The 17,810-nt window shown below is 52.1% G+C and overlaps 1 protein-coding gene across 2 annotated transcripts in view; it reads left to right on the top strand.

The window, feature by feature from the left end:
• The window catches only part of AGPAT5 (1-acylglycerol-3-phosphate O-acyltransferase 5), a 74,802-nt gene extending 58,479 nt beyond the window's left edge, over positions 1–16,323 (top strand). Inside the window, exon 10 of one of the 2 annotated variants that reach the window (XM_045991586.1) lies at positions 16,153–16,323. In XM_045991586.1, coding sequence (XP_045847542.1) covers positions 16,153–16,194 — 42 coding nt within the window. In that variant the 3' untranslated portion in view covers positions 16,195–16,323. Of the gene's footprint in view, positions 1–1,625; positions 2,462–16,152 lie in introns of those variants that run through there. The other variant, XM_045991577.1, reaches the window with a different exon arrangement.
• The last annotated feature ends 1,487 nt before the right edge of the window (positions 16,324–17,810 follow it).

Genomic DNA, 17,810 nt, shown 5'->3' with positions numbered 1-17,810 from the left:
TCGGGGAGGAGTGAGAGCGTGGATTCCGGTGCCGGGCCACTGGGGTTCGAGTCCCTCCCCTCCCCCCCGCCAGCTGAGGGGACTTGGTTTAGTCCCCAGCCTCTGATTCCTTAATTACAAAACACAGACAATAATAGCGGTCTGTGAGAAAGAACCGAAATGACACGCGGATGGTACCTGGGTCCGTGCCTGCCGTGTGGTGGGTGCCCGGTGCCCAGGTTACCAGTGCCCGTGCTCTGGCGACCTGTGCCCTGATGAAGGCGGTGACCCCTGTTCCCAGAAATCCTAGTATTGGGGAGGACTCTGGCTCAGGTTCTGCAACACTCGTGCCTTTTGCTGTAAACCCCTCAGATACTTCGTACGATGTCGACAAGCGCGTGCTGCTCACGCTTGAACTGATGCGTTTCTGTTGTAGGTTTGTGATCTGTTGCTCTCGGCTGGCAGTTGACAAGCATAAGCTTGACACTGTGAAATAAAGTGTATTTAAAACATCAAGCCCAAACTGTATCCCTCTGTTCTCGTGTGCTAATATCTTTGTATTTTACGTTGTCTCTCTATGTCCTCTCCTCTGTTTCTAGAAGTTAAGATAAAAAAGGGATTTTAGATCAGAAATAAATCGGGTACAGAGCAGCCTCCGTGTGTCCCTGTCTCCAGTAATTCCTGGCTCTGGTTGTCCTCAGTGGGCTCTTATTCCCGCGCCCACTCTGGTTTCTGGTTGTCTAACTTTCCCTAGCATGTCGCTCTGTTCCCTGATCTGTTTTGTCACTGACGCGAGCTCTGATAAAACCGAGAGCAGCAACAGGCCCAAATGGCACTTGGCTTGGAAGCAGTGCAGTGCACAGAAACGTTAGTCTGAGAATCAGGAGTCCTGCAGATGTGGGCAGCCAGGTTCCAGATCTGTGGCGGTGAGTCACTTCCGCCAATCGAGTCCATCTCCCGAAGACTTTCCACTTTCCCGTCTGTCGTGCCCCCCGGTGCAGGCGGCCTCCCAGCCCGCTGCGTCTGATGCATGGCCACCTTCCACCTGTCTCCTCGGGCCAGGCTGCCTGCTGGTTTCTCCCTCCTGCCCCAGGCAGCTTCCTCTCTCTCAACCTCTCGCCCCATCACGGCCCCTTAACCCCCAAATTCCCGGCCAGGACATCGCTTCCCAGTTCCCCTCTGACGATGTAGGAGTCACACCCCGCCTCCACACCTGCTCTTTCCCATGTGACCATAGTCCCTTGTCCCCCACATGCGAGCCGTGCTTTAAGAGTAGAGTGCATACCAGATTGTTTTTTGGTTAGTTTAAAAAATGTAGTTCATTAGTATTTTTGTTGATTACATATTGTAATAACATTGGATATATTGTGTTCAATAAAATACATTAAAATTTCACCTTTTTCTAATGTGGCTACTGGAAAATGAAAGATTACAAAGCTGTGTGGCATTATATTTCTACTGGACTTTTCTATCCTGAAACTCGACCACAATTCCCAGCTCATATCTGGCACTCAACAGGATGTGTTTATTCAACAGATAGACATCTGAGGCCAGACATTGTTTGATTAATTGCAGTATCGGATTCAATGATTAAAAGCTGAAGAGTCTCTAAAAGCTGACGAGTCTCTTATGTTTTGACTTCACAGCCTGAAGCCAACAAATTCCTTTTAAAAGTCAATGGTATATGCAGTAAATATTTAATAAGTGATATGGAAGGAATGATTTGGAAGGATCCTCTAGGAATTATTGGTGTTCAGGACAGCGAAGTACAACCAAGAAACAAAGTCGGAAGAAATACGACAGTACGGAGTCGTGATTTTGGATTGGGCCTGCCGCAGACACTATGTCATACTATTCTTTGTTGTTTTTGTATCCTTAAATTTCAACAAATTAGAAAATGTTAAATTGAAGCACAGAGGTTATTGTTCAAGCAATATTATCTGAAGGTGATTCCATATTGTATCACGATCACTAGTTAAATAAGTCACCACTTTCCCTTGATCACGTGTCCAAGCATGAATGCAATCAGTGAACTCTGACAATCTGCAAATAATTGGAAATTCCTCTGGTGTATCTAAATGGATGTAATTAGTTCATGGTACCTGGTACTACGATACCAAATAATTAATGGAAATATTTGCAGTTGCATCGGCTTGTAATAAAGACCTAAAATTTGTTACATCTGTCTGCTCCTTTTACTCTTCCCAAAGGAAATTATTTGAGATGAATTGTGTTGAAAAACAGAGTGTTTATAGTGGCCTCAGAAGACACATTAAAAATGGGGACAGCAAAAGAATGAGGGTTTAACAAGGCAGCAGCCAATAACTCTGAGAAGTGCATAGGAAACCAGATGATTCCCCTTGTTTTGCTAAAAGAATGCTCTTTTTATTAGTAAATGATTTTGGCACTGCAGATTAATACTGGTAGTTACAGGGTGCCTGGGTGGCTCAGTCGTTAAGCAGCTGCCTTCCGCTCAGGTCATGATCCCAGGGTCCTGGAATCAAGGCCCACATTGGGATCCCTGTTCGAAGGGAAGCCTGCTTCTCCCTTCTACTCCCCCTTGCTTGTGTTCCCTCTCTCTGTGTCTTTCTCTGTCAAATAAATAAATAAATAAAATCTTTAAAAAAAAAAAAAAGCCTGGTAGTTACAAAAAAGATCAATTTATAATAGCTCAGTGCTGGGGGCGCCTGGTGGCTCAGTAGGTTAAAGCCTCTGCCTTTGGCTCAGGTCATGATCTCAGGGTCCTGGGATCGAGCCCCACATCGGGCTCTCTGCTCAGCAGGGAGTCTGCTTCCCTTCCTCTCTGGCTGCCTCTCTGCTACTTGTGATCTCTGTCTGTCAAATAAATAAAATCTTAAAAAAAAAAAACAAAAACCTCAGTGCCGTGATCCTGAAGTTCAAGTTGGGAAACTTGAAGAGTTGGAGGAAAAGAAGTAGAGGGGCGTCACGCACAGCCAGTTCACTTTCCAGATGCAGAAACAATCATCAAACGAAAGGAAATACGGTGACTTGATTGAGATCTCACAGGCAGAGAGTAAACGGTAGAGACAGAACCTGGTCTTCCAGGTGCTCACCAGTTTGAACCGTAATCACCACGGATCGATGTGACTTTATTATCAGCGATAAAATAAGACTCATGATACACAAGTGTGCTTTCAAATATATGAAATATGCACATACATATCCCATACATACTTCCCATTGAGGATAAGGATTTTTCCGAGTGATGCGTTACCGGTCTTCACATTTTTTAAAAAAGATTTTATTTATTTACTTGACAGAGATCACAAGTAGGCAGAGAGGCAGGCAGAGAGAGAGGAGGAAGCAGGCTCCCTGCAGAGCAGAGAACCCAATGCGGAGCTCAATCCCAGGACCCTGAGATCATGACCTGAGCTGAAGGCAGAGGCTTTAACCCACTGAGCCACCCAGGCACCCCCTGTCTTCACATTTTTAATGTTGAACCCAGGGTCTAGGTGACCTCTGAAGAGAGTCCCCCCTGGTTTGTAGGCGGGTGACCTGCTACTCCATTCAAGGTTGGTCTTCAACCAACCTCAACCCTGAAGCCTCCGTCAATTTGGAGACAGTGATTCTGACATAAATGACTTGCCCTGTGTTCCTTAATTTCCACACCTGCGCAATTACCCTCTCTCTAAACAACTTGTAGAAAACTTTACTTAGTACAACGTATTACATTTATATGCATATTCATGCCAGTTCATCTGCCTCTGCTGGACTACGACAGCGATGGGTCTTTATGTGGCAATATTTGATGGATGATGTAGATAATGTAAAGTTTTCCAGTTGACAAATTCCCAAAGTGTCAGCCATATCTATAATTCAGATAAAAGCTGCATCGTAGCGGAAGCTACGTTGTTTATGACCTCAGACAGTGTGCAAAGCGCTTCACGTGTTCTGCTTTCTCTTGATAACCCCGTGGGGTAGGGAAGGATCCCCAAACGTCCTTCAGTGAATACGGATTTCATTTTAAAAAACATCCCAAGCAGATCCGAATCCTGAGATGCCTGACATTGGCTCTTTGCCCCAGAGAGGATGAAGCGTGTCTGGTGAGGCCACAGATGGCAGGATGGCTCCCCTGCCGTGGAGGCTTGGGACTCTGAAGAGTAGGAGACGCCTCCACCGAAGCCATCAGCCACAAACCTTGGATACGGCCAACATGCATCAGCTGAGGCCAGGTTAACGGATGAGATCAAACACACCTCAGGCTTTCGGGCTTTCAGGCCTGTCTCGACCGGCCACGTGGGGAAGGGTGCAGTTGCCGTGAGACAAGTGTGGGAACAGGGACCGAGTTGGGGGCCCAGCGGCCTCTCTTTGGGTCCAAGTCTTTGCCACAACTGTCTGTCACCCCCTGGTGGCCACGTCCCTGCAGCAGAGTGCTTCAGGAAGAGGACAGACCCCTGGGGGAACCTCACACGTCCTGCCACGCCCGAGAACTATGGGAGCCACGGGAAACGTTGCCGGCGTCTTCTCCGCCCGGCTCCCTGCCTCGATGACCTCATCTCAGCCTCTTCCATTGGCGCGGGTGCCAGAGACCCACCGCACACCGGGCAGGCCGTGCCCCCCGCAGGCAAATGGCAAACCCGCAGCCAGGGCTCAGCTTGGGGCGCGCTCGTCCTTCCCGGCCCGCGTCCCCGTCTAGGGGCTGCCCTCTCTTCGAGGCCACCCGAGGCCCTGGGGCTCAGTCCAGCCGCACACGCAGCCTCTGGGAGCGCCGTTCCGGTACCCTAGCTGGCTGGGATGGACAGGGAGCCGGCAAGAATGGCTCCGGCTTGGTGCCTCGGTCCGACGTGCCTTCAGTGCCCCGCTGAGGAGGCTGCCGTCTCCCGAGGCCAGCCCGGCGCCCAGTCCCGACGAAGGTTCTGGACGTGCCTGTTCCCTCGCCATCAGCCCGCCACCCCGGCACCCTGCTGCACTCCGAGACAGGCTGGCCTTGCTGAGAGGCGGATGCCCTGCATCCCGGAGCTGGACAGCGACTTTCAAACGAGGAGGCCGAGGCGAGTGGAGATGAGCCGGGCGGGGGTCCCTTCCTCCGAGGGGACTGGGACCAGGGTCCCCTGGCTGTGGCAGTGGCGGCACGATCAGCCTGCTGTTGCTCCAGCGCGTTGCCCGCCGTGGGCGAGGCCCAGAGACACAGCACGCCATGGGTCAGGCCGGCAGGAGGGGCGGGCAGCCGTGAGAGCAGAGCCCCAGCCCCTTCTGCCACACACGAGCCTCTGCGTCCCACCCCCCCACTCTCGTTGTCCCCCCAGGAGCTGGAGAGCCCTACCGGGCTCTGAGCGGAGAGACTTGGCAGGACCATCCCAGGAGGCAGTCCACAGAGGGCACTGGTGGTTCCAGGCCTGGGTCCTCGGAGGCCACGGCTACAGCTCCCCGCCCCACCTCTGGGCTGTCCTCCTCCTCCAGGATGTCCCCCGGTTGGTTTCCCCCAAGACTTACATGGATATTTGTGTTAAACCTGAGGGGAGGGCACAGGGACATCATCATGTCATGCTTAACGCTTTACAGTCGAAGCTTTCGACCTTGCCTATGTCTTCCCTGAGGGACAACCTCAGCCACACTCCTGTCAACCCGAAGGTCAGTGTCTGGCGTCTTCCTGAATAATAGGAACAACACCGATGTCCCCTCAGCAGATCTGAAGCCACCTGAAAGGATGGTGACGCTTCCAGCGACGCTCTTGGAAGAACACGCCGTCGGCATTGTCCGTGGGGCCAGCTGGGACAGCGCAGCGGCTGAGGGCAACGTTAATCTTGCCTGTCATGATCCAGAGTAGCAACGTCCTCCCATTTCCACGGCCACCATCTCCACACACAGCGCACAGCCCAGCGGGTGACGCGCGATCAGCCGAGCTCATGACCGAGACTGGGTAAGTCTCAAACCGCATTTAACGGCTTCTGGTTTCCAGGAAGACGCGGGCTTCGCAGAGCACGTGGACCTTGAGCTGGACCCGAGTAGCCCCACCAGCAGCGACAGCCATCGTGTCTCCAGTGTCCACAGCCTGGCAGGTGCTGGCCGTGTTTACTTCATGCGCACGGATTTATAAAGCAGGCATGATGGTTCCTGCCGTGTCACTGAGAGGACCAGGCCAGGAACCAGCCAAAGATGCCCCCGCTGCCGCTGAGCCAGCCACCGAAGAGCAGCCGTCCGTGATTACACGTGTGCTTCTCTGCAAAGTCGTAGGAGGCAGAGAGCAGAGCAGGAAGGCAGTTTCAGGCCCAAGCACATGGGAGGAAAGTCGGGGGGTCTCCAGGCGGAGGGAGCGTGCCCGTGACAGCGACAGCAGGCAGGGCTGCGGGCAGAGAGCTGCTGGGAGAACGGGGCAGGGGAACGAGATGGAAATGGCCCCACGTTCGTTCAGTCATGCCTGGCCTACACCGGCCCCAGAAAGGCTTGATGTGCACTCTCCTGCTCATTCCCCACCAGACCCCAAGGGGACAGGCGTGCATCGAGCCTTCCCTGCACAGGTTAGTAACACAGAAAGGTCGCTGCAAAGTCCCCGCAGGGCCCGGCCCCCCTCTGTTGGCCTGACCCCACAACCAGGGCTTTCCCCACGTTCCCCAGGGCCTCTGATGGGACCTCAGGAAACACCAGCCCCTGGACATGAGGAGAGACTGATCTGCCCCCTTGGCTCAGCTTGTAAGGCACCCGGCATGGGGTCTGTTCCCGCATCTGTGCAAAACAAGTAGCTCGGGTAACCTGCAAGGTCTTCGGCAGCTGGAAAAGCGCACACGTGGGCTTGGTGGCCTGCGTTAGTGACCACGGCTGGTGCAGAAACCCAGGCTCGCCACCTCCTTTCTGCAGAGCGGACCTGCCGGGCAGGACCAAGCTCGGCCCCAAGGAACGGTGGATACTTCCTGGTGCCTGTTCATCCTGCTTTCTACGTGTTCTTCCTGTTTACGACGTGTCTGCCTTTGGGGGAGCTGTGGCGGGGACAAGCATGACCGCATTGTCCCAGCTCAACCAGAAACTCAGGAGAGGCTGTGCCATTCACATTCTCCTCCAGGGCTTGTCCACTCTCCGCGACTGCGGCTTCTCACCTGCACCCGGGGGCTTGCGTGTATGATGAAGAAAGCAAGCGTGGAGCACTGAGCTCTGCCTTTATTTGCCGCAGGTGACACCAGGGGCAAAGGATGACTTGGGGTGGACAGCGAGTCCTTCCGTATCCGCGCCAGTTGGGGCATCTGTCCACTTGGGCGGTCTTATTCTGTGTGCTCGGTCCCGGTGAAACCCAGGGGGTGAACAGCAGTGAGGCAGGCGTTTCTCTGGGCAGGAGCTGTTTGCAGAGGAGCTCCCGACTGCTCCTTCTGTGGCACTCCGACCTCCCCAGCCTAATTCATAGATCCCCCTGCTCTCAAAGTGTCTGTTAATGTGTAGACTCTGTAAATACACCATTGACAAGTTAGCCCATTTTTCTAGAGCTGAGCAGAGTTCAGTGGAAGTAAAAAGACGTTTATGTTGGGGCGCCTGGGTGGCTCAGTGGGTTAAGCCGATGCCTTCGGCTCAGGTCATGATCTCAGGGTCCTGGGATCGAGCCCCACATCAGGCTCTCTGCTCCAGGGAGCCTGCTTCCTCCTCTCTCTCTGCCTGCCTCTGCCTACTTGTAATCTCTGTCTGTCAAAAAATAAATAAATAAATTAATTAATTAAAAAAAAGATGTTTAGGTTGAGTGAATCAGTACATGTCCGCCCTCCCCCCACCAACGTGCCAGGTGCTTGTGCTTGGTTCTGGGCTCCTGGGGATTGTTATGGACTGAACTGTGTCCTCCCAAATTCATAGATTGAACTCTTAACCCCAGGACCTCAGAACGTGACTATATTTGGTGATAGGGTCTTAAAAGAGGTGACGGAAGTAAAATGAGGTCATCAGGGTTGGGCTTTAATCCTGTCGGACTGATGTCCTTATAAGATCTGGAAGGGAGCCCAGGGACGCGTGTGCTCGGGCGGGGGTGGGGCGGGCTGCAGGGGGTCACACAGCAAGGACACAGCAAGTAGGTGGCATGTACCTGTCAAGGAGAGTGGCCTCCGGAGATCCAACATCTTGACCTTGGACCTCCAGCCTTCAGCACGGGGAGCAAACAAATTCCTGCCATTGAAGCTGCCCGGTCTGTGGTATTTTGTTAGGGCAGCCTGACGGATCAATGAGAAACCATCCCCAGGCTCAGAGGACTCACTGTCCAGCAGGTGGGACTCACACCTAATTGTCTGTGTGCCAGCAACGTGCTTTCCCCGTGACTGCCCCTGTCATCTCTGAACGCTGGTGGGGCCCCTGCGGGACTGGCCTGCCTCTCTCTGCCTCTCCCCTGCCATGCTCCCTTCGCACCTGTATTTAATACCCATTTCAGGACACCGCAGAGCACATGCGCACTGAGGCTGTCCGTCCCAGACGGAGGTGGCTTGAGATGGCCATAAGGCTTCTAGACCTCCCTGCCGTCCTAAACTCGCCGAGACCTACATCCCCCGCGGTGCTGACGTTCTAAAACAACTCAACACTTCTCCCTCCATCCGGAGGTCTCTGAAGGTCCGTTACAGCAGAACGGTCGCTCTGCTATGGGAGTGAGACTCACTGCTCAGTGCCGTTCACTGAGGGACACCCATTTGTGTGCCTTAAATGCTTCGTGGAGGAGAGATTTATTGGATGGCTCGGCTTATTGCTTTGCTCTTTGAACAATTAGGAATAACTGCGACTATCTAAACCCTTGGGTAGGATCCCCTTTCCCTCGGTCTGTCATGTCCTTCATTCTTAACAAACTCCTACACGTGTCTCAAAACCCATCTCAGGGGTTTGTCTTCCCCAAGCTGAGCTGACTAGCCCCTCCTCAACAGGATCAGTCTTTGTTAAACAGACTAATGACCAGGTTGCCGTGGACTGAATGGGCCCCCCTCAAATCAATGTTCAAGCCCCAATCCCCGACGTGATTGTATTTGGAGGTGGGGGCCCTTAGAAGGTAATTAGGTTAGACGACGTCCTGACGGCAGGGCTCAAGCGATGGAATCAGCATCCTGATAAGAAAAGAAGAAGAGACCAGAGCTGGCTTTCCCCCCGCCATGTGAGGACACACAGTCAGAACACACAGTGTAAGAACCAGGACTCAGGCCTTCCCCAGACATGGGACCTGTGGGCACCTTGACCTCGGACCCCAGCCTCCAGAGCTGGAGAAACACCTGTATGCGGCTCAGGCCTCCAGGCTGTAGCGTTTTCTTATAGCGGCTGGAGCTGACTGAGACGCAGGCTGCTTGCTCTGCGCTGAGGGGGAACCCGTGGAGGGGGGCCGGGTTTCGGCTCTGCCGGCAGCACAGGGCAGAGCTCGGCACCTAGCAGGAAGGACCCAGCTGCCAGGATGCCCCGGGGTCCGCCACCCCACAGGCCAGAAGCCACCTGGGAGCTTATGTCATTTAAACTTTGGGTGCTACTGCGTCGGCTTGTTTTACTCCAGAGGCAGGCGAGAACAAGCTGGTGATATCTTCAGGGTGAGGAAAGACCTCCTTTATTTGACAAGAAGACCGTTACCAAAGGAGACCAAAATAAAGTGCAGGGAAGCTGAAGGCTGTTTCTTTCTTCCTCTCCCCAGGCCTTCCTATTTTCTGAGCCCGCAGACCTCCTGCAGGAAGGAGCAGTTGGGAGCTCCTCTGCAAACAGCTCCTGCCCAGAGAAACGCCTGCCTCATGTCCCACCTGCTGTTCACCCCCTGGGTTTAACCCGACGGAGCACACAGAATGAGACCGTCCAAGCGGACAGATGCCCCAACTGGCGCGGATACGGAGGGACTCGCTGTCCACCCCAAGTCAGTCTTTGCCCCTGGGGCGGGGGACATGTGGGAGTCCCAGCTTCCGGGCCAGCTCGCTTCAGCTTCTCCCACCTCCGCGGTGCTGGCCCTGCAGGGCTCATGACGGTGGCAGGCGTCTGCCCTGGGAGGGTCCAGGCCGCTGGGTCTGAAGGATTTATAACCAGCCTCGTAAACACAGTGCCCGAGCCAGTCTGGTGGGGAAAAGCCCCTCCCGTGGACCCAGAGGCATGAACCGCTCGGAGTTTCCTGCGCGGGATGCAGAGCCCCAGAGGCTAGATCCACAGAAAAATAAAAACCAGTACCATGACTTTGATGTGGCCTTGGACAGAAAGCAGCCGGTTCCCAGGGCGCAGGCTGGGGGTGCCCCGTTTCAATTGCACATTGCGGGGTGGGGAGGAGGGGCGGTCAGGCCTGCGCAGATCTTCACCGGCCAGCGTTCCTACTTCGGAGACCCACTCGTCATTTTGGCTGCATCCTGTTTCCCAGACTGGCTTCCAGATTCAGGGCCTTTGTATATGGCGCTTTCCCCCTTGTTCCTCCGGAAAACCGCTTCTAGATTTGACCTCCCTTCTCCTCTGGCTTCTCACCCGCAACCTTCTTCAGGCGGGGGTCACGCACCCCGGGGATCAGGTCACGCTGGGTGGCATGTGACAGGGGCCACTTTCGCTTTGGGCTTCTGGCCGCTGGGGGCAGAAGCTGAGCTGGGGGGAGTGAAGTAGGCGTTGGTCCCCATCTGGTCACTGACTGTCCCGGGTGCATCCCACAGAGCCTGCGTCAGTAGGTCTGAGAGGATCCTAGAAACTCACTGTCTCAGACGCCTGCCAGGGATCGCGACCCAGGCCGTGCAGAGGAGGTAGATGGTCCCCAACGGCGGACAGCAGCGGCCAAGGGGAGTTGGATCGTGTTGTCCACCCCACTTTCTGCCCAGCCTTCCACGGCCGCCGTCTCACACCCCAGTGACCGGCACCAGGTCTTCCACTGACAGTCGGGAGGCACAGGGCTTTCCTCTTTTGGCGGGAGCCTGGTGGTGGCAGGGACACCTGGGCAGGGTCCTCTGACATATGGGGCACGGGCAGGCTTTCACTCCATGCAGAATACCCAGAAATAGATAGTTCTGCTTTCTCTCTGGATACCAAGGGAAGGATATTGGCCGGAAATCTAAAGCAAAGGGACAGTTTCCGAGAGCTGCAAAGAGGGGACTCGCAGAGAGCCTGGCCTTGCAGCCCTGGGGTGGATAAGAGTCTTGGAGGCTGGGAGCTCAGCCTCCGCCTGTCCAGTCACCCCTTTGTTTTCACAGAACATGGAGCGTCTTGCCCCCCAAAGCACATGGCGATATCTGAAGGTGGTCTTGGGAAGGAAAACATTATGGAATGTTATGAAAACGTTATAAAATGTTATGAAAATAGGGTTCGAGCCCATGCATAACCTGCAACAATTCAAAATGCTTAAGGTTCCTGCTATAACGTGCTTGTTTCCAACTTGAGTGAGGCTGGCGTGGACGGGAAGGTTATGAAGTGTGGAAAGTGTGGACTTTCTCTCCCATGTCCTGTGGGCACGTGAGTGTGGGCTTCCGGCCCCTACTGGTCAGCTCTGGGTACGAGTCTCTCTGAGTTCGGGTTCCCTCATCTGCAGCACGGGAAAGGGTAACCGTTCCCTCCCCACTGGGTTGTTGGAGGAATCCGGTGAAGCTGGACATTACAGCTGACACGTAACAGGGGCTCGATGAGTATCTGCTACTATTACCTGAAGACTAGAACCAATTGCAAGAAGTCCAAGGACATCAACGCAAATTTTAAGCTAGTATGTTTTTCTAGAATGGGAAACTACCATCTTTAGACTTAAAAAAAAAAAAAATTCCCTTTTGGCTTGGTTTTCCGTTAAAAAAAAAAAAACAAATGACAAAAAAACTTCCCAAACATAAACAAGCAAATGATCTAAAGGAAATGTACAGTTGTGGGTAGTCATTACATCGCAAGGCCTCCCCTGGGACAGGATGGAAGCCCATTGCTCCATCGCTCCCTACCGCCCAGTCATTCACGAGTACCCTTCCTGGGACGGGACAAAATGATGTCGGCTCATTTTCCATGTATGACGTCTGCCATGATGTGGGGATGGTTCCCACTGGCCGCGGACCGTCTGAGACCGCTGGCTAGGTGACTGCTTTCTTTCCACATGGAAAAACCACACCTAATGGGAGAGAGAGCACTGCCCTGGAGTCCTCTGCCCGTCATGATGTCAGAAGCATTTCCTAGTTCGTTTCCCCAGACTCTGACCACAGAAGCCGTGACCCTGTTGGAAACATGAAAGTCCATCTGGTATAATTCGAATTTTTCCCCAACCACAGCCACTTGACTCAGTTGGAAAGTACTGGGAACGTGATGTCCCTCGTTGGTTCCGATACCATCTGAGGATGAACAGGGATCAGCCCCGGCGTGGGCAACATGCTGCCCTAACGGTTATACACAAATTGTGGGATCCAGATGCATTCCTCCTTTTCAGCGTCTGTGTATCAATCTGCAAATTGGGGTAATAGAAACTAACAGGGTTAGCCTGTGAAAAATAAAATCCAGGAATGTGAAGCTTTGGGACACAATGTGGGAGGGAAAGGGCTGACATGCTTGTCGGGTTTGGATTTGCAAAAGGATTATGGGAACCATGAGAACAGACTTGCAGCACGTTTGTGAGTATATGTCAAATGATTCTGCTTATCCGATAAGGTAGGTCAGCGCCCTGTAACACTGTCAGCGGGAGTGCAAGAGGGGTTACCATGTTTCCTAAGGACTTCTGGAAAAGTCTCTGAAGCTTTAGATGCCTGTTGCGTTTTAAGAATGCTGATGGCAACATGGTCTCCCCAACAAAGCTGTTATGGACTGTGCTGTGTGCATGGGAAGAAACACAGAAGACCTCCTGCGTAATAGAGCACAGACTGGGAAGAAGTCCAGCTGAGTCCCAATGGACTTGGTGAGAGTTTCCGTCTGTCTGATCCACCATATTGGATGGTGGCAAACCACCCCCTCGAATCCCCTTTCTGGAGCCCTGTAAAGTAAGAGTGAACCCTGAGAAGCAGGTGCACATGAATGAGGCTGTATTCTGGATTATGGGGAACCCCTGCCCTACTTCTACCTACATCTGGCTGCGTTCCCTGGTCTACGAAACTTAGAGACCCCGTGCATCCCGTAGCTGATCTTCCAAGGGCCCCTTCTGGATAGTGACATCACCTTGTCTGTTCCTTGCAGCCTTTAAGACTCAGATCAATACATTCTTGTCCTAACAAGTCCAAGTCCCAGCCAATACCAAACAGTTCTTATTTTAAAGCAATCAGATGTCAGGGAGGTCAATTAAAAAATAGAAATGCAATGTCTTGCATAGGAAGGAGGTGGAGTTTTGAGGAATGAGAGAGCAGGATGGCAGGAAAGCCAGCATCTCGCTTATTAGAATTAGGCTCGCATAACCACCAGGACACTCCTGGGCCAACAGTCCCTTTGTCTTGTGTTCTACCTTGTGGCTGGAGAAGTCGCAAAGCAGAAAGCTTCCAGCAGAGCAGGATTCTGAGGAGTCGGACATCTGTGAGCATCAAAGGCCATAGGATAACTGCTTATAAAGACTTTCGGTGAAAAACCCATAGAGGAGTCAGAAAAAGCCTCACTTTTGCAAGTTTGAGAGTGGATTTGGAACTGTGTTCTAGTCAAGTTTGAAGGTGGAAACCAGTTGGATGTCAGCAATGGTTGAGAAGAGATAGTAACTGGAGACTGTTGAGAAGGGTTTCTAATTGCACTGAAGAATTCGCACACACGGTGTGAGGGAGGAAGGAAGGAGGGCGCACGAGAACAAGGAGGACTGAAGATTTCATCCACAAGCCTAGGACCACCAGAGCTTGCCAGCCAACCACCAGGAGCTGGGAAGAGGTGAGAAAAGGCTGCCTGAGGGTTTTCAGATGGGGCATGGCCTTGCTGACACCTTGAGCTTGGATTTCCAGTCTCCAGACCTGGGAGATGACGCTCTGGCCACGCAGACCCTGGCACTTGGGTATGGCTGTCCTAGGAAACCCATGTAGGCTCAGTAAGGAGGTTTGACTGATTTAATCGAGGATTCTGACGCCTTAGAGAATAAAATGAAGTGGAGAACTCAAGGTTCTCTTAGGTCCAATGAACAAGTGTTATGGGTAGCGAAATTGTTGGGCCAGAGAAAAACCTACTGCCAAATGCAGTTAACCCCATTTCCAGGAGAAGTTTCTGAAAAGAGATAAGCGCCTGCAAGTTGGCTGTGCAGATCAAAATCTATACATTGACAGGATTTACACATACATCATTTCCTACATGATTGAAAACAGATAAGTTAGAAAATCATCGTCTCCTTTCAAAATATCAGTTGTTCGCTTTAAAAATGTGTGGCATGCCTTTAGATAGTAAGTTTACTAAAGAAATCAAGATTACTTTTTTACTAATAGTATTTTGTTTATATAAATATTCTAGTTGCATATCTATGACGTAAAGATGGATGAGTTCCATGAACATAGTGTATGAATTACATGAATATCAGTAGTTCAGTTAGCATGGATTTGTCACAGACATCGTATGTATCTGATGAGTGTTCTGCCTGCCCTCATAGAAAAGAAACAATTCATTCAACATGTTCACTCTAAATTTTCCTGTATCCATTAAGACTATCTCCCTAAGCATTAATCTCAGGAAAAATTTAATTGCTCTGGTTCCAGTTATTATGGGAACAATCATCATAAAACTTCATTTGTAAAAGCATTTGATACAGACCGAGAAGAAATCACATGAGGACAGGCACTGGAACGCCGTGAACTTCAGCTTGCGTGTTGAATCATTCCTAGAACACAGAAGGCTCTATCGCGTTCTCTTCCCGTGAAAATAAAATCTTTGTCCTAGATCAGAATTTACCAACGTGCAGCAGGAAAATCCTCAGAGATGCTGCACCATGGATCACAGACGGGTTCTACACAGATAGGTAGCTTCTACTTCACCCTCCAAAGCGAACTGCGGAGATCCAGCCTTGTCTGTTCTTTTCCTGTGTCTGCCCTGAGGGCAACGTTGAGATGGGAGATTGCAAAGCCAGTCCTCTGTTCGTTTATTGCTGTCCTGTGCTGGTAACTGCGATCCCTCGGAGGGGTCCCTGCGTGGACACACATACTCTGTCTGCTTTGGGAATGATGGGGCTATGACTCTAGGGATCTGGCACCTGCAATTCACCCACTCGTCCACTCACATCTTCATTCATTTCACTGGCATTTTCTAAGCGACTTCTCTGCTGTGCCTGCTACTATGTTGCCATCAGACCGTTTCTTTCTCTTCCTCAGCGCACCTGCCACACCACAACTATGTTACCATCAGACTGTTTCTTTCTCTTCCTCAGCGCACCCACTGCACCCTGAAAAGCCTTGCTGGGCACCTGCTGCAAGAGGGGGCTGTGCTTGGGGCATTCAGTGGCCTTTCCTGGACCAGCCAGCTTCAGCAAACATGGCTTTTCCTCAACTTCTCTGCTCGCTGCCTCGAAGAATCCTATCTGGACTGAGGGATATGGGACTTTTGTTGGGTCCCAAAGGTGCTTGACAAGGTTGTCGAATCTAAGTGTTGGACAGGACTTAATGTGCTGCTTTCAGACTCTGCGTCCCCAGTGAGGGCAACAAAGACCACGGCTCTGCTCTGAAGCAGCTCAGAGGAGGCAGAGCTGTTCCAGAAGAGAGGGTCCAGACTCGCATCAGAGATGGGATTCTCTCTGAGCGGCAGTGGGAACACTACTCCAGGGCAGCAAACTTTCCAGAGAGAAGCTGATGGAAGCTGAGAGGGGGCTTGGTAAAGGAAGGAGAAGGGTGTACGCATCCAGTACTTGGCATCCTCCTAAGAGCTCGCTTCCCACAATCTTACAAGGCGGGGGCGGGGGGACGCTCCGCTGGAAGCTGGGGTCTCCTGGTGTGTTGAGCACCTCGGGACACTGCCGTGCTGCTGCCATGAGCACTTGACCTGCCTGTGGATGCTGCTGTTTTGACACAACAGAGGCAGTATTTTAAGACGATGTAACCCAGTGTGCACAGAATAGACTAGACTTCAAGCAAAAGAGACCCTCTTAAACAGCTCATTTATTCCGTGTTTCCAAAACAAGGGGTAGAGCTTATCTCACTCAGTTATTTAATAATTACTACTGCTTTCCCCATTGTTTTATTTTATTTTACTCTAACCACTTTTCTGCGGTATCTTTGACATGTAAAAATTGTGTGGTAAGATGTCCCACGTGATGTTTTGCATCATGAAATTGCAAACTATATAACTTGGACGTCACTTCTGCCCAGTAGCATGGGGCATGTGTGTTGAGAAATTGAGCTGAAGATTTGTCTCCTTACTGACTTGCAGGTACAATGCCCAGTGCTGCTGACCATCGCTGGCATGCCGTGACTGCTCCAGAGCTCTCTCCTCTCGCATCACAGAGGAAAGGCCGTGTGAGCACACGGCAAGGAGACAGCCAACTGCAAACCAGGAAGACAGCCTGGCGAGAAACCAGCTGTGCCAGAACCTTCCTCTTACGTGCGCAGCTCCCGCAGCTGGGAGAAAGGCACCTCTGCTGTTTGAGCCCCAGACTCAGCCTCGGTCGTGGCCGTCGGTTACCGTCGTCCTAGGAAATGATATAACAAGTCACATTGGACCCGAGCGTACTCCAATGACCTCATTCTAACTCGCTCACCTCTGCAAAGACACTTTCTCCAGATCATGCCACATTCTGAGAGCCTGGAGGTCGGGACTTCCACATATGGATTTTTTGGGAAATAGTTCAGCCCGTAACCTAGTATGGGAGCTCTGCTTACGCATCTCTAGGCTTGTTTTGAATATGAAACATTCATACAAAGCCCCTGACACACAGTAGGGCCTCACCGGCACTGGCTTTTAGCACGGTAACTGCTGGTCAACGTCTAGTCGAGCCTCTTCTCTTCATAAGGCTTCCGGGGCCTCACCTTTGCTCTGTTACCTGGGGGAAGGGTGGGCGCAGAGGATGAGAGGGTCAGCACAGCCCGGAGAAGGCCTGGCATCAGACCACCCAGGGTGTGGTGGGTGTCGGACGGGGCAGAGGGCACCATGTTGGTTCCGCCCGTGATAGACGATGCGAGAATGTTGGCCTCCCCCAAAGACCAGCGTACCCCTCCTTCTTTTCTTACTTTTAAAAATTATGGTAAAAAAAATACCTAACCTAAATTTACCTTTTTCACAGTTTTTAGTTCAGTGGCACTCGACGTGTTCTCATTGCTGGTCAGCCATCACCGTCGTCCACTGCCTGAACTTTTCCATTTTCTCGAACTGAAACTCTGTTCCCACTACCCACGAACGCTGCATTCCCCCTCTGCCAGCCCCTGGAGAGCTCGGCTCTGTTTTCTGTCCCTAAAATTAGGCTACGCCAGGGACCTCATGTAAATGCAATCACACAGCACTTCTCCTGACCCCACGGGCATCTTTCACTGGGCATCGCGTCCTCGAGGCCCATCCGTGCTGGGCCAGGTGTCGGGATCCCATTCCTTTCCAAGGCTCATTCACACTCTGCTGTAGGGCGACCCCACATCCCGTTTGTCCTTCCAACCTGGACGCACGCGTGGGCTGTTTCTACCTCTTGGCTGTCGCTACCTTTTTGAGACCTCACTCACCCCCGGCCCACGTGCCCGGGGCATTTCCTCCTCATTAATCTTCACATCCGATCCCTAGAGTTGTCCTTTGTAATCAATGTCTTTCCCCTAAAAATTGCTTCAGCTCATGGGACTGGAAAAAGACCAAAAAAAAAAAAAAAAACCATGCCATTCGGAAGCAGGGTTTTCTGGGGGGCGGAAGGATGGGTGCCGGTGGTGGGAGGTAAGGACCAGCTCTCCGGCAGCACAGCCTCCCTGGGGTCCCTGTGACCTGTGACCTTCTCTATAGACCAAATACGAATGCTCCGAGAGGGGAAAGTTTCCTCCAGCCTAGTAGTTTTCCACACTGGCACCGACGTGGACTGCAGGTGGGAGGAATTACTGACTGGCTTGGCTGAGGTC

Source organism: Meles meles, chromosome 2, assembly GCF_922984935.1.
Source record: "Meles meles chromosome 2, mMelMel3.1 paternal haplotype, whole genome shotgun sequence".
NCBI classification, from domain to species: Eukaryota; Metazoa; Chordata; class Mammalia; order Carnivora; family Mustelidae; genus Meles; species Meles meles.
This window is presented reverse-complemented; position numbering and strand designations above follow the sequence as displayed.